This window comes from Protopterus annectens, chromosome 2.part0 (genome assembly GCF_019279795.1).
Source record: "Protopterus annectens isolate FY-2018-M chromosome 2.part0, PAN1.0, whole genome shotgun sequence".
In the NCBI taxonomy this organism is placed as follows: domain Eukaryota; kingdom Metazoa; phylum Chordata; order Ceratodontiformes; family Protopteridae; genus Protopterus; species Protopterus annectens.
Window position 1 is genome coordinate 824894848 of NC_056728.1, and position 25482 is coordinate 824920329.

The window sequence follows — 25482 nt, forward strand, 5'->3', positions numbered from 1 at the left end:
CCAGTGCATCATAGCCACATTTTAAGAAATGATTACTGACCTGCTGAGAGTTGTGTACCAAATCCTGAAGGGATTTACGGTCTAAAGGTTCAGGAGAAGAAAGCTTCTTATTCAGCTGATCTAACAAAAATTCTTGGTACTGTATCATATGAAATTGACAGTTTAATGCCCTGGCAGAAAGAGTAGCAGATGTATAAACCTTTTTACCCCATCTCTCTAATGCTCCAGACTCTCTTTCAGAGGGAAGGGGATTTTTGGCAGTAGCAGCTGCAACCCCTTTTGGGCCCTGAGAAATAGTTTCTGGGTCTGCAGCATGAGCTTTATAGAGGTGGAAGTGAGAATCCGGGACCCTGTAATATCTGTCAGGTTTGGCAGGGGCCGGGGGAAGAGAATCAGGGGCAGAACTGACATCATTATACACATCATCAATTACAGTTAGAACAGGTGGTATGGCTAAGGGCCTATGCTGGGGCAAATGCAGAAAAGTCCTTAATCTTTTTCTAGAATCAGAAAAATCCTGACCCTGCCATTGAAAGTGCTCCCTCATGGAGTGCAAAGTTTCTCCAAAGGAAAATTCTTCAGGTGGGGAGGCCGAAGGAATAGAATCTTCTGCATCTGAATCCTCATAAGGCAAGTAGGCCCCTTCCTGTTGGTCTGACAAATCAGATCCATCCGTGGAGTAATCAGAGGAGAGAGGTTCAGAGGGATCAGTCCTGGGCCTTTTGTCTGGTGGAGGTTGGGAGGCCCTGTCTGGGTGAAGTTGGGAACCCCTAATTAAAGATATAAGGTCCTCAGCAAGACTGAGAATCTGAGAACTAGAGGAAGGCCTCTGAGAAGTAGATTTGGCAGGCAAAGCTTTTGAAAGTTTGGCAGCTTTAGCCCTGGAGAAGGCCTTAATAGACATAGAAGCTGGGGGCCTAGCTGCCCCACGTGCAGGAGTAAAAATGTCCAAAGGAATGGTGTCGGACAATTCTTGTGCACTAGCTTCGGTAGGGATATCTGTAGCCGACTCAGCCGGGGCCTCTCTGGCCTCGGTTGGCGGAGGTATGGTTTCGGTCGTAGGAAGAACCGAGGACTCGGTTTCAGCCGAAACCGAGACACTCGCGGTAGGCCTAGCCGTGGTTTCAGCCGAAACCGCGGGCCGTGAGTGTCGGTCCTTTTCCTTGCGTTTTTTGGCCATATGCGTAGTCGGAGTCTCCGACGGCATTTTATATGCAAAATCAGTTCCAAAAAATTCTTCTGCAAACTCCGACAGACGTCTAAGAGTCCATCGGTTAAAGGAGGCACAGGCTAAACAAGCTGATACGTCGTGGTCTGGGCCTAAGCAAGGAAGGCAGTAAGAATGGAAATCCTTATGAGGTATTTGTTTCCCACAAGTTAAACAATTATTTACTTTGTCTGACATCGGCTGAGGCAAGAAAGAGTCCCCAACGGGGTACTTAGCGTTTTTCGAAGTCTTCGGTAGCTGAAATCTCTGGATCTGACCGATCGGCACTTGCGAACAGCTTCTGCTTCGGGCACCGTGCGGCAAGAAAGACTGGGGAAAATGGTGTCGGCTGATGCCTTTATACCCCAGAAGCTCTGACGTCGGGGAAAGTGCAACATCAGCCGAGGCCAGACCCAGACTTTGGAATCCGGCCGACCGAAGGGCTGCCTGAGGCAGGACAACCCAAATGTTATGACTGCAGATGCATCCTTGAAGGACATCTATAACTTGGACTGTGTCAGTACATTGACAAGCACTGATGCTGAAAGCATTCGTGAAATGGTTACATGATCTCCTTGGATATGTCCACTTTAAAGCCATGTATAAATCTTGCAATGTTTACCTTCATCTCCTGTCATGCTTCAAGCTATAGATCAGGACAACAGACAAATGGGAGGTCAGATATGGTGTGGAGAAGTTTGTTGCATTTATTTTACATCCAGATGTGTGTGTGCATGTGTGTGTGTGTGTGTGTGTGTGTGTGTGTGTGTGTGTGTGTGTGTGTGTGTGTGTGTACACACACACACAACACACACACACACACACACACACACACACACACACACACACACACACACACCACAACAAAATGTGCATCATGGCTGCCATCTTCAGTTCTGCCAAAGCATTATGGGTAAAACCCCTTTGGGTTTACTGTAGGCATAGTCAATCTATTGCTGATCTCACAGATCATCACGGTGATCTAATATTACCACACCTCCCCCAGCCTTGGAGAAGATAATGAAATTCTCCTTTTGAGGTAGCATATTATATACACATTTTTACTTAGCATTTACATTTGAAGACATTGTGCATGCATATGCTATTCATGTGGAAAATAAGCAGCATTAAAACTTTAGGCATCACTGTAGGAATTTAACTCTGGAACTTACAAAATAAAATATTTAGGTCTGTACAGTCTCTTAGCAAACTTTAATAGATTATCTTGGTTTTGTTATGGAACCTTCACAGATCATGGTATCTCACAGAAAACCTTAGCTCATACTTGTGAAGTAACTCTCACGGGCTGTGGACATGATGGCTTTGTCTTTTGACAGTACTGGTTAAAATTTCTCTATCAATTAGTGTTTCTTTTTCTGGTGAAATGTCTCATTAGACACTGAAGTCTCTAACTAAATGCCTGTCTTATGTTTGGATTCTCCTGCTCATGGCATTTGACCATATGGTTGCGACAACTGACTACTTGGTTTGGATATCTGAGGAATGGCCTTAATGCATCATTGATTTCCCCTCACTACAGCTCCATTATTGATTTTGATCACACAGATCTTGATTTTTTTTTTTTATTTGGCAATAGTCACACTTGCTGTCTTCCATCTCCTTTCCTCTCTTATTTGAGACAGGCAATCTGATCTGCATTCATTTAAGTCAAGAACTGAATGCTTACTGTAGAAGTATGTATATGGGGATTTAGTACTTTGGTCATTTTGTTGCTCAGAGTCAAATGGCATTCATTGGCAAAGAATTTGACTTGAGTATTAGGATGGAGGTTTGAATCTGCCTATCCAACATTCATTTGCTAGACTCACTCCAGCTGCACTGTGGCACCGGTCAGTAGGATATTAGAGTTTAAGTGTGGATCTGTTTGGTTAAGAATGTTCTCACCTCTCTGTATTGTTTTCTCTCTGTAGTACTGCTTGTTTGTTTGTGAATAATGTAGACTTGACACATATAGACACAATTATAGACCACTTGCTTTGAGTAAGACAGTGCTGAATGCAAAATTGACATTTAGATACATAGTTATGTCAGCATGGATACTTGGCTACCATGCAGGCATGTTTGCAATTTCCTTGTACTTGGTTAAACCAGGATACCCTCTGCACATTTGTCTCAGTACTTTTATCACTTTCAAAGTTGGCATCACAATCAAATCACATGTTTGGAGAAATATGCCCTCACTATAAAATATTTATACAGTGAATTAACTGTCTACGTTTATTTACCTGGATAACCATTGTGAACATATTCAATTAAAGTATGCAGGTCTGTTACCTGTTTAGTTGTTTTTCTGAGGATGTCCATCTTGTGGGAAGTCACTGGTCTGCTTCAGTCACTGGATTTCTGAATAAAGTATCTGCCACTATCGATTATCTCCCTGGAACATGGACTACTTTTACGTGGAATCATCTAATCCTCATCATCAGCCATTAACATGTTAAAGGACGTTTGTCCAAGTCAAAATAATTGATAAGTGGCACTAACAGGTTATGATCCTTTTTAGCTGGAAATTGTCCAGGCTAGACTGGTAAAGGGAAAAATGATTATATGCCCTTTACTCCCACCAACATTTCTTTTCAGTTTGGGAGTATCTTTTCTGTCACTGTTAAGATTCTGGATCACACAACTACAGGTTTTAGTCTGCCATCAATCTGTTGACAAAGTTGCTCCAGCACTGTTGCTGCTGGCATCTGCGCTCACCACTCTTGTTTTTCTGACATTCTTGTAAGCAAGCACTGGTGTGGACAGAGCCATAGCTATGTCATTTGGTTTCTTAGGCTAGTCCTCAAATTAGTGCCTCCTCTCAATCCAAGGCTGAAGAACAAAAACGAAAGTGCTTCCAATGTTGTAGCAAGATGTTTACACAAGACATTTGCAACAGTCATGCTATCAACCAAGCACATTCATTTTGGCAGTAGCAGAAATGAATCCTGCCACATTGCTTGCACTTGATCAGCTGTTCAGCCTTGCCAATTGTGCTCCCTGACAGTCACCCAGGGTAAGACCCCCTTTTGCCCTAACCAGTTTATGGTACTGCCACTAATATCGACACGACTTCTTGGATTTCACCCCTTATCTATATGATATTTTTATTTAGTAGGCCTTTTAGAGCATTATCAACATTGACAGCCCATGCATGAATATTCCTAGATAATTTAACATACCAATTATTTGTTGGAGTCCATAATATTATCTGGACATGGCTCCTTAGTCACAGCTCTTTCTTTACTTGAATCTGGTCTGATACCACCTCCAGTGACACAGTGTCCAAAATACTGTATTTCTGTTTCACCAAAACAAAGACTATTCTCAATTGGGTTTGAACCCTGACTCTTCAATGATCCAAAGTAGTCCTTTAGCCCATATCATGTGACTGTTTATCAGGCCCATACACAAAAGTAATCCATTATGACCAGTGCACCCTCATAATGTTTGAAGAATGTATAAAAAACTTTATGTGCTGAAGTAACTTCAAATGACGACCTCTTAAAACAAAATCTTCCCACTGGAGTAGTAAATGTGGTTGGTTATTATTTGGTTTAAGGGATATTTGTCAAAACTTAATTGATGCATCTAATGTGGAGAATATCCTTCCCTGAGTTAGCTTGGGTGCTAAGTATTTCAAGGTTGACAGAATAAGGTTCTCACTCTTTGCAACATTGAACCATTTTAAGTCAGCAAAGTTCTACATTTGCCATTTTCTTTATTGCTATCACCAGTAAAGCACACCATTCTGTAGGTTCTGTAATCTTTTTGATGATCCTTAGGAACTGCATACGGTTTAACTCAGCCTCTGCATTCACAAGGATGAGACGGGTATGCTGTTGTTTAGTGAGGGTACCAGGATTCACACAAATGTTTATTATCTCCCATTTAAGGGTTCCAGCATCACCAAACACATTAGTACTTATTTAGTCAAGCCTACCAATTAGACTCAACTTGGATGCAGTGGCTCTGTTCAGCAGATTATTCATTTAAGGACCCAATAACACAGATCCAAAACTCATAACTGCACCATTTACACTCAGTCAAGGCTAGGAACTAATTCTGACATCTATGCTTCCCACCTGGATTGCATACAACAGCTATTTTGTGATTCTTTTATAAACACTATATGATATCTCAGTTATGGCTGCCACAGTGTCTATGCTGAACTTTACTGAAGTGCCACAAACTGAAAGTTTGACATGCCATCTGGGGCTGAATCCTTGCTCACAAAACCAAACATGAATGTTTCCTTTCCATTTCCTGCACTTTTAGCCTTACTAGCCACTTCTTTAAGTACTTTAGTCTTGCATGTAAAAACAAAATGTCCCCTTTTGTTACACTTTTGTCACATTCTACTTTGTGCCATGCACATTTCTGACTCAGTATGTGCTCAGTCATAACTAGCACACTTCTCTTGCTTGAAACCATTATGTTTACTTTCACTTAGACTTGAACAACTACATGGCCTCTGCCATGTTTCTTCAGAGCCATAGATAGGGCAGGGTGGAAGTGGTGGTTACCCAAGGCAACAGCTGTTACAGGGTGTTATTGGCAGGTGCTTATGATGTAGTAGTTACTACGAGCATTGCTTTGAATGCAAATACTGCATTCGTGGCTGTTCACAGCTAAGCACTGAGTCGCTTACCTAGATACAGTTCTGTGCACTTTCTATTTTGTTTACTGCATGTTTTCCGCTTAACTTCATTCACATCTCTCCCCACTCTCATATCGGTACACTGCTTCTTAATTTGTTCAGACTAATCAACAATTCATATGGCTTTTTCTAAAGTTAAATTTGAACCAATCTGTAAATTCTGTGAAATTTCATGGTTTGTAATGCATATGACAATTTTGGCTCTTGCTTACTCTCCATTAGTGCCCCCAAACACATAGTATTCTGCCATTTGAAACAAATTTCTCACATGTACTACTACAGACTCAATCCGTTTATGGACACATATTCTTTCATGCATTATATTAACTATGCTTAAATTTCTCACTTAGTTTTGCTATCATAACCTCTTCTGTAGCAGATTTTCTATCAGCAAACAGGAAGGTACCAAAAACAAAGTCAACATATCTGCCCATGGAACAAATAGAACTTACCATAATAGCAGCTGCTCAAGTAGATCACTGTTCCAGTGGTTGGGTGTAACTTCCAGGGTACCCCCCTTCCAGATGTGGTGTACACTCCCACCAGATATGGTGGTCATTCCCTCCTGTTCTGGCATCAAAACATCTCCAGTATAAAACTGGTGTCTACTTATGCTACATTAGAGCTTTCTTGGCTAGCAGTGAAAGCAAATTATTAAGGTCTAGGGGAGATGAACAGATACATATAAAACTGAAACCCTCAAGTGCTAAAGTAGTGGTAGAAAAGCAGAAGTAGAACAGCCAAATTCCTACTCATTTCTGTGCAAGCCCAAGGCTCTATAAAGGGGAAGAAGAAAAGTTATGCTAAGTATACCTTCTCTTCCCCTACCAAGGATGGCCCATAATGAGAAAATATATGGTGTTGGGGCGGGGGGGGGGGCATTACATTGTAACAGTAACAGTGATCTGCTAGAAGATCTACTACTATGGTAGAGTCTAATAAAATTGCACTATGTTCTTAAGTTAGATCACTGTTGCAGAGGATAATTCCCAGAACTCTGACATGAAAGGGAGGTAGATGGGATGGCATGACTAGGTTGCGATATACACTGTAATATGACTGTAGCACACCCAGCTCTTGCCCTGGAAGCAATAGCTGTCTTGTAATGCATAGAGACGTTTGAAGAGATGCCCAAAATAGCCTATGTACTGGTTCCCTTAAGAATGGCCATAGTCACAGCTACAGCCACTGGTTATGAGCTCTAATGGATCCTCCAAATTTCTTACCTGGGACTGAAGAGCAGAAAATGATTCAGTGTGCTAGTCATTTAGAAAGTGCTTGTTGTGACACTGCATTTCCCTCCTTTCTTGTAGCAAAACAGGCAAACAGATGGTTGGAAATTATGTTGCTTTTGATTCTGTACCTTAGCTATCTGTCAACATCTAAATAAAAGTCTTCCTACCACTCTTTGTGGATGAGGTAAGAAGACAAGTAGATGGACAGTTTGGTTGAGGGGAAAATGTCATCACTACCTTAGTCATAAAGGAAGGGTTTATTTTAAAGTTCTTGTAGTTGTGAAAAACTGAAAATGGTTCTTTGCACATCAGTGCTTAGATTTCTAATAGTCTTCTAGCTGAGATAATAGCTATCACTGGGGGTGGTTTCCAGGTCATTTACTTGGCAGGGGCTGTAGCTGCAGGTTCAAAGCATTCCTGGGTCAGCTTTTCAAAGATGTAAGATCTCAAGGAGGACTGATTCTTCTTCTTAGTGAGCTCAGTTGTAATACTCCCTTTAGATCATCCAGGTTATGCAATGTTTCTAGGCTGGGGTACATAAGGAACTCCTGGTTCTAAGATAGGATGACCAGTTGCAGTGCATGTCGAAACCCACCTGAATGCATGGAGGACATGCAGACTCCACACAGAAGGCCAAGAATCAAACCAGAGAATGTAACATTGCTAACCACTACACCGCTGCTCTTGGTCCTCTTGAGGAGAACCTTTTTAACTCATTGGTTTGGAAATGCAAGCACGTGCATCTCTTAGACACTGCACCTGTGTACAAGCTGAAAGAAGACACCCCTCTGTAAAAGCCACTCATGAGGGTTTTCCTTCCACCTACTGAGTTGATCCTCCACTGTATTCTGATGTGATGGAATACAGACTGCATTGCTACGTAACAGGTACTTATAACTAACTTAAAAGGAGATAAGATCATACCTTGGCATAGTGAGTGAGAGAGTTGCTTAACACTCTTCATTATTTTGTTCCCTTTCTCCATTTTTATAAAAACCTCACCTGTAGGGTTCTCAAAGAAATAGCTCCTTGTCTAGCGGTCCTTTGGAAATCTGCACTTTGACAGCCTCTGTCAGGGGTTGCAGGCTCAGCTAGCCATGCCTTCCGATATCCAGACCTAGAGCAACTGCCCTGCATGTTGCATCAGTAGCACCATGAGCATACTTAGTAGAGTGTTTTGCCAACTGACTAGCAGTCTAGGTGAGATCCATCAATTTCACCCTTAGATACATATCAGACACCTCCCCTATCTTTCTTCTCAGAACAGTTTGATGCTTATTTTATGTGTCTGACAAATAATAGCCCCAAACGCCAGAGTTACTTTTGTGTAAATCTTCACAAACCTATCTAGAATTCTGATATCCTTGTCATTTGGCATGGTATTGGGTACAGGACCTGATATGGACCCCCTCTCTGGATTTACAGGCATGGCAGCTGGATCTTCCACAGGATTCTTATAACAGTATTTATAGGACTCTAAGCCCCTATACAACCTGTCCGGATTCTTGAAGCAGAAGGTTTGAATGTCTGGTTCCTTGGAGGCTACAGGGAATGTACCTTCGAGGGCCTCAAACCAGGCAAAATAGCCACATATTTAGGGGTACCCTGGCCCAGTAAATCAAAGCATTTTTCTATATCTCAGATTCCACCTTTGCTTCACATTTGAAGTATTCTTTCATTCTAACAAGAGTCTGTCCAAATGAGTTTTTTCTCTGTGGGAGAAAGAGAGGAAACTGCCTTCTATGTTAGTATCATATACTAAGGAAGAAGACATGTGTGGAGAGTAATCCAGTTATTCAGACTTTTCAGGTGCTCATATTTTTTGCAGAACATCTCTGATTTTGCCTCATATATTTGCACCGTCTTTCATACAGTCTTTGATTTTCTGGTAAACCACTGTGGATTACATATTTAAAACCTGTCCCTGATTTTGAACCTTTGACAACCTGCCCACCATTATTTTTGTCTTTGACCATATTACTTCAGCTGAGAGATATGCTTCTCCTTCACCAAGTCTGCTTCCATTTTTTCAGGATACTGCTCCTTCTTTTTTTACCAGAACAGACTGCAGACACATATGGATCTGTATTACCTGGTCACAGGCTTTGTAAATCCTGTAAGAACACTTGATGTGCTGCCCCTGCCCTTCCTGGGCTGGTTCATCAGTGATTCCTCCAGCTATTCTCTTCACTCAAACCACAGAGCTTCTCTTGTCATTCATAGCTCCTGCATTTTGTTCTTTTCGTAACTGTTGACGTGTATATGTAATCTCGTCTCTTCTGTAACCTCGATCATGCAGATTAATAATGCAATCCCCCATCTACTTTTACAAGCAATCCTCTAGATTTTTACACATTTTTGTATGGCTCTATGTCAGCATTTAACTTCTAATCACTTTCTCTTCTTTTACTCCTGTTCCCACTCTTCTATAACTAGGGTACCCTAACTAATCCCACTATTAAAATCCCCCCTCTTTTTTGGTTATTTCTTTGTCAACTGTCACTTGCCACATACACCTAGACACCTAGTCTATGTTGAATCTGTCATCACTACATTTCAAATATTGTTTGTACAAAACAAAAGGTCTGCTATAATCTCTATCTATAATTTCTTTGTATGTTTTTCTCTCACTAAATATGTTTTTGGAACTTTTCTCCATGGGCTTCACTGAAAAGGGGTCTTGTGTGATTCAGTCGGACCTTCTGGTAACCAAATGTAAACAAATAAATATATATGCAGAATGATTCATTGATCAGGGAGGTCCTGGGAAACAGGGAATTGGACCCAGCTAGCATGTGGGGCCCAGATGTCTGTGGGACATGTAGGTTTTGTGATTTTTGTTTCATCTTTTGGGCCCTTTTAACAGGGACAACTGCAGTGGATTTTTTAGCCTCAGGATGAGGTTTCCTCATGTCTACCAAATAGCCATTGATGTTTTTCCTCAAAAGACGGCAGATAGCCACCCATCCTTTCATTCAGAAGTCAGGGAACATGCTTCAGTAATGGAGAGCCAGGAATGAGCTTCAGATTCAGAAGCTGAATTTTGGTAGTTAGCTAGGTTGGATGTGTTTGGTTCCCTTGGTGTGATGGCCTCCATGGGGATACATCAAAGGTCTCAGGAAAATTAGATGAATGGTCTGGTCTATTGGCTGTGAAATCACCTTATCAGGGCCTACACCACTGAGACATAGCAGAAAATAGGATACCAGAGTTGTGTTACCCACATATCTTTCTGCCTTCTCCTTAAGACATAACATTTTACAAGGACAAGGCAGAGACCAAAGTCAAACATGACAGCACCATCATAAACTGGGTGCAGACCTTCATCCTCTTCCAATCCAAGTAGTTTTGTACTGAATGCTGCTTACTTCTTTCTGGCTTGAGAGTAAATACCTGATAGATCCTACACATCCTACAACATCATGCACTGGGCCTAAACAAAGCACCAAATAGATGTGAAAATTATTGTGGGAGATCTGCCTGCCACAACATCATTTGTACTTCTTAGGTCCTGACATATTTCTAGCATCAACCAGATCAAAAACATGTACTCTAACTAAAACATGTATTACAAAAGACTATAGAGAAAATGAGGATGTTCTCCAGTGGTGTACAGTAAACCCCAAACCAAGAATGAGCCAGCACATGCACAGTGGGTCACAAACTATTTTAATAAATATATTAATTCCATTCACATTCACATGAATCAAACCGGTTTCGGCTAATGCCTTCTTCAGTGATACAAACAAAAGTAAAAAGTTGCTGAATAACATATAAATTTATATAGAGCGCCATCTTGTGTGTAAATACATGATTGGATGAAAATAAATTCAAAAGTGTTCATTTAGTGCTGGTGGGATCAACCACCCAATTTAACTATCCACTTTTTTCTTTGTTGTTAAGTATTTCATGTAAAGTGGCCTTAACATTCCTTTTATATCTAATTCAGTCAATAACAGTGAAACCAAAAATTCCAATAGAATGTTTCGATATGTGTTTGTACAAGGCACTAGATTGCTTTTTGTTGCAAATCTCGCTCAGATGTTCCCCTATTCTAAACTTTAAGGGTCGTGAGGTCTAGCCATGCACGTACATTTGGCTAGATAAATGACCTAACTAGTGTTACAAGTGGCAAAAAATGAGATATCATAAACAACAGGTGAATTGTGACTACTAAAACTGTTTGTCTTGAATATTCTAGGACAATATGTGCAGTGTCCACATGGAGTGCACCCCACCAATTTACGTCCAGTGATTGTTCTTTGAGTTAAAGATAAATCTGCCTCATTCCATTTTTTATAATGACTGAACAATGAGCTCAAAGAATGGCCCTTATGAAAAGAGAAGGAGCAGTTGTCATTCAGATGTTCACTAAGTTTGGCATCTGACTGTAAAACATTCCAATGTTTGCCCACAACATCCATAAAAATCCTGGCGTTTGGAACAGGTCAAACATCCCGGACTATGGATGCCAATGCATACAGTATGAAGTGCACCAAGAAAGATCTAACATAGTATGAATGGACTCTGCCTTTATACTAAAGACATCTTGCTGTCCCAGAAGGTAAGGCAAATGCCATCCTTAGACGGGGAATGGTGTTGAGCTCTATAAGTTGGGATGGACATTAGGGCTCTTGCAACAGTGATCCAAACAAACAACATGAGAATTTACCTGAGGTCTTCCTTATCTAATTTAGCTGCAGTGCTACAGCATGCAAACCTGTATTTCAATACTGGCCAAGCTAATGGCTGTGTAAAGTCAAATGGCACCAGTGGACTGAATTTAATCAGTTTTAATGTTATTTTCCTTGTTGCCATCAGTTTTGTTGGTCATCAACTTGTCTGAGTCAATACCATTCCAAACCTTCTGTAGAAATCATCCATGGTATTGTATATATCACTACTGCATGCTTTTCTCCAGTCTAAGTTATTTGCTGTTTTTTAGTAGCACTGATTATGTTCTTGGCTTAATTTAATACTATTTTGACGAAATGTCATGCCACACACTACATACTATATTGTAGGACACCAGACACTTGGGTGACCTGATATGGGATGCATAACTTTGTTATTTTTATTTTACATTTAGTTGCAAACATAGACACATGTATTATAGACACATGCTCATCTTCTCAGGTTCACAGTCAATTCTACAATGGCTGTTCACTTTAGCAATGCTCTATGTGTAATAGGCAAAACCCTTTTATATTTAATACAGGCGCAAACAGTCTACCACTGATCACATTAATCATCACAGTGACCTGATACCACCACAACCATGCATTTAAGAGCAACAGTGATACCTGCAAAAACAATACTAGGCCAGTCCAAGTATGGAATATGCACTGCTGGATGACCTCAGAAGTAGGATCGTACTTCCCTGAACCATTACAGATGTTACCCTCTCTGCCTGGTCTGTTGCTGTATCCATTGCTAAACACTTAAATAAGCTTCTTGTCAGGAATGACATTCCTGCATTAGGTGGGCTGCCAAGAGGCGCATGGTATTTAAGAAACAACTTGTTCCGTAACAGCTAAGAATAACTGCCAACAATACAGCTTTCCAGCAAAGGTAAAATAATTAAAAAGTGATTCAATGTTCCTTTGCAATAGTTTTGCAAACTGACTGTACATAAGCAAAGCAGCAAATTGCTGTTTAGGTAGTCCACTTCATTATCAAAACTACTTTCTCCAACTTGGCCTCAACATATAGCATTGCCAGTGCAAGAATCCATTAAACACATGGTTTGAATGTTAACAAAATAAGTTGTTTTACTCAGATCTAAAACAATTTTGGAAGATTTCAGAATATGCATTATTGCAGACTTTAAGGATATAGTTCTCTGAATTGTACAACAACACCTCTTGTACAAGAATAAGAGGTAATCTAACCATCAGAATAAAGTAAACATCAGTGAAGCCTAAAGCATGGCCACAAAATGGCACCTCCATGCACTTATTACAGGTCCCTTTCAGAAACTCGAATTTTAAGAAACTCATATTGTCGAGACAATATGATCAAGTTTCCAAAAAAATACCATTTTCCCCACTGTAGTGTGATCTCAGAGTTGGCATATATAATATGCATGGGGTGGGGTGCCGGGGGGGGGAGCTTGACCCCTGCAAAAACATAGAAAAAAGGTAGATTTTCGTTGGTTTTCGAAGTTTGAATTTTCGGAAACTCAATCATATCTCAACAACATGAATTTCGAGTTTCTGAAAACTCAAATTTCTAACATAGACCACTTATTACAGCCAACAACCCCTTCCAAAATACAGCAGAAACCCAAATCCATACGGTCGCAATGTATTCTTCTCAGGATATTAAACTTATCAACAGCAAGGCAGTGTAGTGACTTCTATAGTTGCACAGACACATATTCGGAATTGCCAATGTTCCTTTTATGCTATCTTGATATAATTAAAATTGGAAATAAGAATCATATTGTACATGTCTTCAGCTTAGATATATTAATAACTAACAATAATATAAGCTGAAGACAATTACATTAACTGACTGGTTCAGTCACAGCAGTGTCCCTTCTAATCCCCTTAACTTTGAAACAAACTACAAGCAGGAGAAATGCATAGCCATTTATCATACAAGTTGTGATGCCCCTTTACTGGCCCAGTAATGAAGGAGCCTCAATCCTCACCACTAGCACTAGTGAGGGACGTACACATTGGGAGGATGACAAGTACAAAGTAAAGTACAATTTCTCTTAAGACCACACACAGATCACAGTCAGTCTGGGGATAGTTTCTCCCTCTTTCTCCAGATCCCCAATAAGACTCCCCACTGGCACAGCTATAAGGTTAAGATCTCAGCTGAGTGGCCAAGCTAAGACCTCCAGCACCCTCTCTGTCTAACCAGTGCTTCATGTCCCTGCCCACGTAGCTGACACACACACACACACACACACACACACACACACACACACACACACACACACACACACACACACACACTTTGAGATTTGATTACTATACAAACACACAGACACACACACCTGGGAAAGGCTGGCACAGGTTTACTAGCTATGCCCCCTTTTGTGCAGACTATAAGGTAGTACCAGCTGCCACCAGCCACCCTTACATATCAGCTACTATAAGGCCCTTACCAAAGGGTGTCCGATCCTACTGTGAAATTTTACTATTATCCAAATGATAAGTGTGACCAAGACTAAGGCTATTGGAGTGGCCTACACAGTGTCACCAAATACATATGGAAGTACACTAAGAGCTTAAATATCTCTAAATAAACCAGCCACAATTAAAATGTTTAACTATATTTAATAATAAATAATAAACAACAAAAGAATACTCAATCAACACAGTAACTACAGAGTTCAGAATCACAGGAAATAGTTTAAAACAACATTGCAAGGCAGTCTCAAACAAATACAGAAAACATCTAAACTAATCTTTACTATATTCCTAGCTATATCTAAGAGATGCTATGCCCTAAATAACTTATTAACAGAGCAAGGCAAATGCAGATGAGAAGTGCTGAATGGATGTTTCTAGATCTAAGACAAGATACAAAATGCACACTCTGTCTCTGAGAGAGTTCTTAAATTAATAATACATATTACTGCTGGGTTAGCCTGGATGACATCACTCTTTGTTACCTGCCTTCAGTTCCCAGGCTAACAGAAACTTAACAAAATTTTATCATCTCTGTGAGAGAAGTACATATCTCTCAGATGTGCAGCTGCTAGGAAGCAATAAAGCACTTTACATTTTAAACCTAGCAATTACTTCTCTCCAAGACAATAGAAAGAAACTTCTAGCTCTAGACATTGTGTCTGCTTGCTGCACTGAAACTATTTTTATAGCACATCATAAAGCAATTTTAATTTCAACTTATTTTCTTGAAGTTTTGCAAGTTAAATCTGTATGTTCAAGCTTCTACTATTAAAACATACATTTGCACAGGCATATAGTTTATATATATTTCTGTTCTTTTCCAGTAGGGTGCACTGTGGTTATATTCTTGAAGCTCAGTACATAACATACAGTTCAACACACACTTCTGTATCAGTAGTTTAATATACACATACCATATAGTTATCTTACATTTGTAATACAAGTGTATGAATCATATTAATACTCACAAATGATATATTATTTACAAAAGTCCATATAGCTGGGCTGGCAGTGTCACATTTCTATGTAAATTATATTAATATTTTCAAGTGATATATAATTATTTACAAAATTCCAGACAGCTGGACTGGCAGTACTTCCCTGGTGTTACACAAGTATAGAGTTTATGACTGCTGAGTTTGCAATGTTGATAGAAAGGACCATACCAAAAACTAAAAGCTCCCTAAGTCTATTGCCAAATCAAGTGTCTAAACTGTCAGGTGTCCCCAAGCACAATGTGTTTGTAAACAACATGCTACATACAAATGTTTGTGACTTCAGACTATGCTGGCAGATGTCTTTAAATAAGAAAACACTAAACACTGCAGATCTTCGGGAATTATAGGTATACAGAATGTTCAATTAATTTCACTTGAATAAATCAGGGACCTGACTTTTTAGCTGAGTTTCAGCATCCTCTACAGAGTCAATCAACAGCCCTGAGTCTTTCACTAAAATATGTAGGTTAGCTAGGTATTCCATCCATGCGGAGTTTGAGGAATGCTGCTGTTAGTTTACAATAGTCTGTTTTAAAGGATGCCCATGTAGGCTACATTGTGCTAGGCATATCCACTACAACCCACACTTATAAATGTCTTTCTATAGGATTACCACCTGTCCCTCTTTGCAAGGGACAATCCCTCTTTGGACAGTTGTGCCCTGCAAGAAAAACTAAAAAATGGCAATTGTCCTGAAATTTTAGGACAAAAATATTTCATAACATTTCTTTATTAGTTGTATAACATAGTTATTTTGTATTTGAAACACCTACATGTTATATGAAATAGCATAAGCAACTCAAATACTACAAGAATAAACATTCATTTTGGCAAAAAAGTAAAGTTTTGTCCTTTGCCTTAGCTGTGAGTATGTTTTGTCCTGCAAAATCTAATCTATTTACAAAAAATGTCCCACTTTGGGTATTTGAAAAGGTGGCAACCCGATCTTTCTATAGCTGGTGGGCCATGCTCAAGATATACTTTTTATGAAAAAAATATAATTATTGTCAACAGTCTTGGGACTTTAATTGGGTGTTACTCTGGTTACTATGGACACAGAAAATTATGCCATATGATATCTACAAGTCCCTGTTGGTAACTCTCAGAAAGGCAAACTCCCTGAAAAATGCATCTCCTGTAATTGTGATTCTTGCCCCTTTCCCCAGCTGCTGAAAGCTCAACATTACATAACAAGGTGTGTTTGGGGAGAGAAGCCCCCCACAAGAGGGCTTTACACATTTGTTGTTTTTTTGCAATGGGGAGGAAAAACAATCTAAGGAGTTGCAACTTCAGGGAGTTAACTATGGTCAAAGTTTGTTATCAGGGAGTCATAGTACATCTCATTTCAGTTATATAGGAGGGTGTTTTCCATGAAAGTAGACAAAATTTGCCCTTCCTGCCCCTCTCAAATCCCAAACACAAGCGCATGTGTGTGGTGGGAGTGACCATCCAGATCTTCACCTTTTGTTTTAGTCTTTTGCATTTTCATTTTATCTTTCAAACACCTCAGTTCTTCATTAGTCTGTATAGTTTTCTTCTTCTTAGTTACAATTGCATAATTCACATAACTTAGTTATTCTATGTGCCTTCATAGTGAGCTAGCCAGAGTACCTAGGGAGAATAAACAGTCCTATCAGCTGGTGAAATTCTTTAACAAATATTTCTCTTAACAGCAACATAAGAGCAACAAAAATGAATTTGTTCACATATTTCAAATTTCAGAACATTGACAGATGCAAGGGAAGACCCTGTTTTTCTGACAGACAATATGTTTTGGAGGAATAAAGCAGGCAGCATGTGTTTCAGTTGTCTGTTAGCATTTCAATCAGTTAGCATTTTATGGGGCCATCATGACCTAATGGAAATCCAGTTATCAATACTGATACATTTCTAAATGTCATCCACTGGTTCACTGAGGCCATTTCCAGTGATGGACTATTATTTCATATCTAAAACCAAGCAGGTAGTGCAATAGTGCTCAAAACAAAACCAGGAAACCAAAACTGAGCACTAAATGTTGCGAGTCCTCAGAAACAATTTATTGAAATAAAAGTTTAGTGCTTTCGTCAATACAATTGATTTCTTCAGAAGAGGGTTCTGAAGAAGTCAATTGTATTGACGAAAGCGCTAAACTTTTATTTCAATAAATATTTTTGGTTTCCTATTATTTCAAATCTCCCTTAATGTGGTTGTCTTATTTAGTAAAGAGAGAGGATATGGGCTTATTACTCACTTCATCCAGGGACACTAATTTAATATTGTCTTTAGTTAGGTTTCAAAACATGGTACCATAATCCCTCCATATTGTAAGCTATTACTAGGTTTTATGCAGTTCCTGGCTGGAGGACTGTTTACTTGGTTAAATAATTGGTTTGGCATCAGGAACCAACACACTCACTTTTGAGATGTCCACAAGAACAGTAATTTTGAGCAGAATAATTCAATTCAAAGCATTATTTAAGAAAAGAGCTTCTGTTTGAAACAATACTAAAAGTTATTATATCGCGTTTATTTTATTTTATTTACAGTTTGCTGACTAGATTAGTTCCACTAGACCAGTGGTCTCTTTTTATGGGAGGCCTGAGGTGGTATTCATGCCATCTAGGAAAATTTTGGCCAAGTCACTGCGGAACGTCCTCTATTCTTTTCTATCAGTAACAAGGAATCTTTTACATTCACCTGTGCTACTACCAACTCAGGCTGATGGGGCCTTGGTTTAATGTCTAATCCAAAAGGTATTTCATTTTATCATACATCAGAGACAGAGGCAGCATGCTTAATCACTTGCTGCTTCTACCGACTTACCTCTGTATACTGAGCCACAGGACTGGCTTCAACAGCATAAATCTTTTTTGCTCCTGCTTGTACTGCAAAGAAAGAAAGGATCCCCATGCCACAGCCAACTTCTAGAACTACCTGAAAGAAACAAGTCATATCAACACTCCATTGCTTTTGGACTCTTACTCTCTCTGACAATAATACAAATGATATATCAAAACAGTTTTGTATTAGTAAAAAAGAATGAACTGGAGTCCAGGAGCAAGCTGAAGACCACAAAAGTACTAAAAATAGCCAACTGAGTACTTTTGTCTCTACAGTAGTTTAAACCAGTACAAAATAACAATTAATCTTGAATAAGATACAGAGTGTCTCAGTGATCAAACAATTAAGTTAAAGACAAAGTATAAAAAATAAACAAAATTACACCTTCTGTACTTACAAATCAAAATGGGATTGTTGGAAGTTGCCAGATTAACATGTCACATCAATTCCCCATCCTAGGTTATGTCCATATATATGTGTCTAAAGCATTATTTGAATTTTTGTTTTAAATGGCCAGTGTGTGTTCATAAATACTCTTTGAGAGTCTGCTAGTGGTTTAACCCAGATAGAAAGCCTCACAGATGACACACATAGGGATAAATAAACTACTATCCCTGACTTGTAGTTGAACATGCCTTTACTGCCAATTGATCAGTTCATTCTTCCAACATTTATGAGAAAACCATGACAAATGAATGTACTCATTTCATAAAGCCCACATTCAAACTTACATATTTTATTCATCATAGGCATTTCCATATGGGTGTATTCCAGGATGACTTTCCGATTTAAAGCCTTGGATGAGTCAAGTTCTACTTCTTCATATTTCTTAGTCTGGGGGGTTTATTATTCATTGGTTCATAGGTTCATAGGTGTGTGCTAGGCTAATGGCCCTGGAGCCTTTACAAGCCTAGCCCCAAAAAATTGCCCAGGCACCGTGCCACCCGATGTTAGTTCACAGTGCCCATATCCAGTAGTGCAACTGGAATGATCCCTGGAGTGAACTTTCTGTTACCCATCCACTCGTCAAGATTTCTCTTGAAGAGGGCCAGTGAGGTGCTCTGCTTGACATGAATGGGAAGCTTATTCCATAGACTGGGCAGTCTTTGGGAGATGAACCTGTCCCCCCAGCATGTTCTATTAATTGTGGTAATGAGGTTGTGATCTCTGGAGTGTGTGCCGCGGGGGATTGGAATTTCTTTAGGTGTAGCATTTCAGTTAGGGCTAGGTTGTACTTGGCTTTGTAAGTCAAGCACAGATTGCCTTTAAGTAGATGATAAGACACTGAAAACTTTCTTGAGTCTGTGCATGTAGGACATGTGTTTAAGGCCTAGCATTCTTCTTGTGAGGTACTTTTGTGGCCTCTCCAGCTGTTGTAGGTGTCTGGTCAGGTACATGCCAAATGGGGCATTACATTTGATGATTGGTCTAATGAGGGATGAGTAGAGAGGGATGATGACCTCTTTCTTCCTGGATGTAAAACCTTTGGTTATAAGATGTGCCACATAGAAGGACTTTATGACCACAGTGGCACTGTGGTGGTCGAAGGTGAGGTGGCTGTCAACCTGGGTGCCCAGATCTCTTATGGCCCCTTCAGTGTTCAGTAGGCTCCCATCAATGTGGTAATTCATGGGAACTGAGTTTTTTCCAAAGGGGATGATAAAGCATTTTTTGGCGTTAAGCTTCAGGCCATGGTTCCAACACCAGTCATTGGTCTGGGAGAGGCCCTTGTGTAGGATGTCTGCATCACTTGGGGAGTTGCTAATGACTCCTAGCTTGCAGTCATCAGTGAACCTGGTCAGCCAGAATCCTTTTGTGTTGGTCTGGACTTCTGAGAAGTAGATGCCAAACAGGAGAGGGCCCAGGACCAAGCCCTGTGGGACTCCACTCATGACTGATTGATTGTCTGACTTGGAACCCACAACTTTCACTCTGTGGGTCCTGTCTGTGAGCCAATTTGCAACTCACCTAGTGATGTAAGGATTGATGCCTAGTTTGGTGAGTTTATCAATGATACCTGAGTGGGGAATGGTATCAAAGGCCTTGGCCAGGTTGAGGTAGGCTGTATGCACTGCCTTACCCTCATCCACAGCCTGGGTGGCTGCCTCAAAAAAGTCAACCAGGTTCAGCAGGCAGGATCTCCCCTTGATAAAGCCAAACTGTGTGGGGTCAAGAGTTTGGAGATTGTCTATATCTTTGTTAAGCAGGTCCATGATGATGCGCTTCATAGCTTTGCATACCAGGCTTGTCAGGCTAATGGGGCAATAGTTCCCAGGGTCTGTAGTTGCTCCCCTTTATGGACCAGGATGACTGTAGCAGTGCACCATTTGTTAGGGACATAGCCTGAGGTAAGGCTGTGATTGAACAGTGCACACAGATGTAGTGCCAGTTCGTTTTGTAGCTAATGTAGGATGCAGCCAGGGATATTATCAGATACCATGGACACTGTATTCTTGGCTTTGGATAATACAGCTTTTACCTGTGCCACAGAAATGGTGAGAACCACGCTTTCATCTGGTACTGTGATGGGGCCCTTGGGGGGGGGGGTAAAGTTGGCACTGAATCTGTCGGCCAGTATGTTGGCTATATCTGTTGGCTCAGTATAGGAGGTGCCATTGTGCAATAACTCGGAGCAAATTTGGGTATTGCCTTTAAGGTTTTTGATATAGCTATAGAAGGCTTTGTGGTTGTTTTTGGTGTCAGCCGCAATTCTGCCTTCAAAGCTGGCTTTAGAGGATTTGATAAGGGGTCTCAGCTTTTTGTTGAGACTGATAAGGGAGGTTTTCCAGTCTTGTGACATCATTTTTTTCTGTTAACAGTTTCTTCCTCCTGTTGTAGAGTTTATTGATGGCTGGGGACCACCAGATTGGCTTCCTTTTTTTGGAGGAGAGCGTCTTAGTTCTATTTGGTATGGCAAGGTCCATGCATTTGTGTACATGCTCGTACAGTGCATTGCTATATGATTCGGCAGCCATGCAGCTATTTCCCATTGGCATGGGTGCCGAGAAGTTAGCCACCTCTGCTATTAGGAGCCCAAAGTCAGCTTTAGAGAAGTTTTTCAGGGTGGTCAACTTAGCGGGGGGGGGGGGGGTGTAGGTGAGGTGGAGATTTCCATGGTGATCAGTTTGTGGTCAGATTTAACCAGGGAGGAACTGACTGTAGGTGTGGAGCAACGCTCTCCCATGTTGGTGATAACCAGGTCGAGGATGTTGTTTCCTTTAGTGGGGGTCAGAATGAGCTGGTCCAGTGCATTGGATTTGATAAATTCCAGAAAGTGTTGGCCCTGTACATTGGTACTTAAATAGTTTTCCCATTTGATGGAAGGGGAAGGGTAGTTGAAGTCACCTAGTATGAGAGTATTGGGCTGGACCTTGATAAATTCCAGGGTGCTTAGGAAGTTGGAGTGCGAGTCTAGGGACATGTTTAGGGTTGTGTAGCAGGCTATGACTTGTATCACCATCTTACCCAGTGTTAGTTGTACCTGAAGTATCTCAGATTCATTATGTTGGACTACCAGTCTAGAGGTGTGCATATCCTTTAAGAATATGGTGACACCACTGCCTTTGGAGCTTCCGGCCGCATGCTGGGGCCAAAAGCTATGGAATAAGTTGTAGCCTGGGAGTACAGGGGTGCTTTCTACCTCTTTAAACCAGGTCTCCGTTACAGCACAGATGTCAACATTCTACATTTTGAGGAGAGCTTTGATTGAGTGCATCTTGAGATTTAAACTTCTAGCGTTGAGCAGCATGACCCTCAGATTGCATTTGTTTGTAGCTGTTACAGTGGAATTTTGGTCTTTGGAACACTGCCTAAAAAAGGCACTATAGGGGTGGCAAGAGCCTTAGCCAGTACCTGGAATCCCAGGGGTGACAGATGCAGGCCATCTCTGGCAAAACATTGAGGTCTGTCGATCATGTGGTCTATTATATAGCCCAAATGGTCGACTTCTGCCATGCTCAGCCTGCACTTAGTTGGGATAACAGTCAACAAGGCTTAATGCAAGGAATCTAAAATGGTTTGATATTACAAGGATGGTTTGTCATTCTTCAGAAAATTGTACTACATCATCCAATTAGGTTGCTATATAACTGGTATGAGTTCTAAGAATTACGTCCATCAGACTCTGGAATGTTTATGGTATAGGTTACAAACCAAAAGGCAAGGGCTTTATAATAAAAGAACCCATCTTCTGTGAAAATTGCCATTTTTCAATAGCTTCTGTGGCTACTGAAATTTGACAATGCAATTTATTTAGGTCTAAAGTGGACAGAAACCTAGGGCCAGATTTAGAATGGGCTGCCACCAGTGCTAAGCCCTAATGTGGGCTGTTACCACTGGTGGTGGTCCTTTCTGATGTAGAGACAGGCTTAATGCAGTGAACCTACATGATCTATAGGATCACTGTATGAGATATATGCTAATGAGACATTCTGAGAGAGTGGCATCTTCTAATTAGCCATGTGCTATCCACTGGAAATGCCTGTGGTAAGGCATTTATACAGCATAAATTAGCTTGACTGGCTGAGTTAATTACTCTGCCAAACGTTTTCATTCATCCATTGCTTTCAATGGCTGAGAGCATATTAGAGTTAAGTGCCAGGAAGTTTAGTGCACAGACAGTGGTAGTGGTGATTTGTGTGAGTGTGTCTGTGTGTGTGTGGCTGCAGCTGTGAGTGTATGCAGAGGGATGAGTGGTCTTAGATGAGAGCATGTGTGTGTGTGACTGTGTCTCTGCCTGGGTAGTCACAGTCTAGAAGTAAAAAACAATAAAATAGAAAACGCTGGTGTCTAAAACAGAAAACACAATCCGACCAAGCAGAGCTCCAATAAAGGCTGTCCCTCCTCAGTAAAACCAACAGTAATGTTGCAAGAAAAACGACAAGGGATCAAAAATAATAATGTGAATTTTTAATAGTTCCAAACCACACGACAAAAATAATACCAAACAGGATTAAGCATCTAACTTGTGAAAAGATCATACAATAAAGGAGAATCTCATCTGAAGAAGAATCAAGAGTCACCGTGTCTTTTTTTATTATACAGGAAAATCTTCTGCAGCATTTTCAATAAAAATCTCTTAAGATCTATGTTAAGCTCAGAGCTCGACCTGCTGGTTCGATTAGGCTAAAGCTATTCGGACACATGTCTAAATTGGTTTGGTGGTACGAGTACAAGATGCACACAAGGGAGAGCCTTAGAGTACTGCTCTGATCATAGGAGCTTCCAGGTGCTAGGACAAAAAACACTAAGAAGAATGGAACTAATGCCTGTCACTACTGACTGACTGTAATCATTGTGATTTACACTACTGACTGACTGTAATCATTGTGATTTACACTACTGACTGACTGTAATCATTGTGATTTACACTACTGACTGACTGTAATCATTGTGATTTACACTACTGACTGACTGTAATCATTGTGATTTACACTACTGACTGACTGTAATCATTGTGATTTACAAGGAGCAGGTAAGCAGTATGGTGACACTGACCATATGTATGTGTGTTTGATTGTTGTGTGAATGTGTTTATGTGTGTGTGCATGTGTGTGTGAGAGAGTATGACTGTGCCAGCATGGTGCATGAGTCGCCTGTGATGATTACCACAGGAAATTAGCTGACAATGAGGCAGCTAATCATGTCTCTGAACTGTATATACCACATTTAAGGAAACAGTCCCTTTTTGCTGTAGTACGTAGCACCTACAGTTGGATACTTTATGAATTCCAGGTCTAGTTTTCTCCATTTTTCAATCAGGTCATCCACTCACTCAGGGCATAGGATATAAATCAAATGTAGACATGCTTTTTAATTTTCTGAAGTTACTTCAAAATCTTATAGGCCCATTAAGCCTGGAGATCAACACTATGGAGATATTCTACTAACTTTGGGATTCTTCTATAATCCCATATTCACCCATTTTCTATACTCTTTCTTAACTGCTTGGTGTTAAGATTCTTGTAATTGATATAGTTTCAGATTTACTTTCTTGCCATGTATGGTTTCTGTGTTGTGTTGGATTAACCTGTTTTTGACAATCAACTCTGAACTTTCGTTTTAATTGCTGAGCATAATTTCCTTTAGCTCTTGTTTCTGAGACTTTGATAATGTCTCATCTGTTTTGACTTCAGCACATGCTGTAGGGGTCTCAACTTCCTCTGCAAAAATACTTACTAAAAAAACTTATGTTTCTCTCCAGAGTTTCTTGGTATAATTATTCTGATTTCCTTTCCCTCAGATTGTCTCAACCTACAATTTACTTCACTTACTTTTTTCCAATTTCAAAATGTCTTTGACACTTTGCAAGGAACTTGTTTCAGCAATGGGTACTAACAGAAGTACTTTATCCCTGGTTTTAATTATCTGAGATTATCAATTTTGTTTTATGCTCTCTGCTATGTTCTGTACTTCTCCATATATTCATTTTGCTATAGGCATTATGGTTCTTAACCAGGTCTGTAAAATATTCTATCATACTTCTAATGGGTATGTTTTCGTCCTTCCAAGTTTCTTTTGCTATCCTTACCAATCTTGGACTGTTTGATATATATATATATATATAGCAGTTCAAATCGTATGAATGCAATGAAGGATTGAATACTTCCCTTACTGCAAAGAAAACATAAGGTAATAACTGGCTCCAATTTCTCCCATCCCCTTCAACAGCCTTTTGTTTTATTAATGTGCTCAGTTAGCCCATTTGTCTGAGGGTGGTGTGTAGTTGTCCTTAGCTGATTCACTTCAAAAAACTGACATTTTGAAAACTTCATGAACTACTCTAAAAATGAATGGGATGCCTTGGTCAGTAAGGATCTCTTAGTGAATTCCTACTGAAGAAAAAGCAAAGGCATTTCTTTTGCTATAGAATTTTCATTAACTCTTCATTGGGCTATTGCCTTTGGAAATTTTGCTGATTACCAGGATATACCGATGACCTTTACTCAGTTTTACAAGTGGAGCTACAATATCTGTCGCTCTTCTTTTAAATCCATAGATCCAGCTTGGTTAATCAGATAGTCATTTATCTGGTAGAGTCCAAATAACTGAGTTTTGTGGTCAGAGTGAGAATCCTGGCCAGCTTCTGGTCAGTATAAAGTCTGAAATCCAACCACAAAAAGAGACAAACTGGTCCAATTAAATGTCTAAGTCTGATGAAGTTTTGTAATAACAGAAGAAAAGTGCTTACCATTATTGTGTGGATTTTGGATTAAGCATTTAAACATTTATTTTACTTCCTGGAGGTGCCCCATAGTTTTTCTGACATTTATCTGTGTTTGGATCAGTGTAAAGTCTCCTAGCAATATAGTTTCATTATGGATGCTGCATGGTATAATTTCATTACGGATGCTGCATTGTATAATTTCATTACGGATGCTGCATGGTATAATTTCATTACGGATGCTGC

General features: G+C 40.1%; 1 protein-coding gene across 1 annotated transcript in view; it reads right to left on the reverse strand.

The window, feature by feature from the left end:
• The window catches only part of CARM1 (coactivator associated arginine methyltransferase 1), a 1187823-nt gene that overhangs the window by 702330 nt on the left and 460011 nt on the right, over nt 1–25482 (reverse strand). Inside the window, exon 5 of the mRNA XM_044061097.1 lies at nt 18057–18167. Within this exon, the coding sequence (XP_043917032.1) occupies nt 18057–18167 (111 nt within the window). The remainder of the gene's footprint in view (nt 1–18056; nt 18168–25482) is intronic.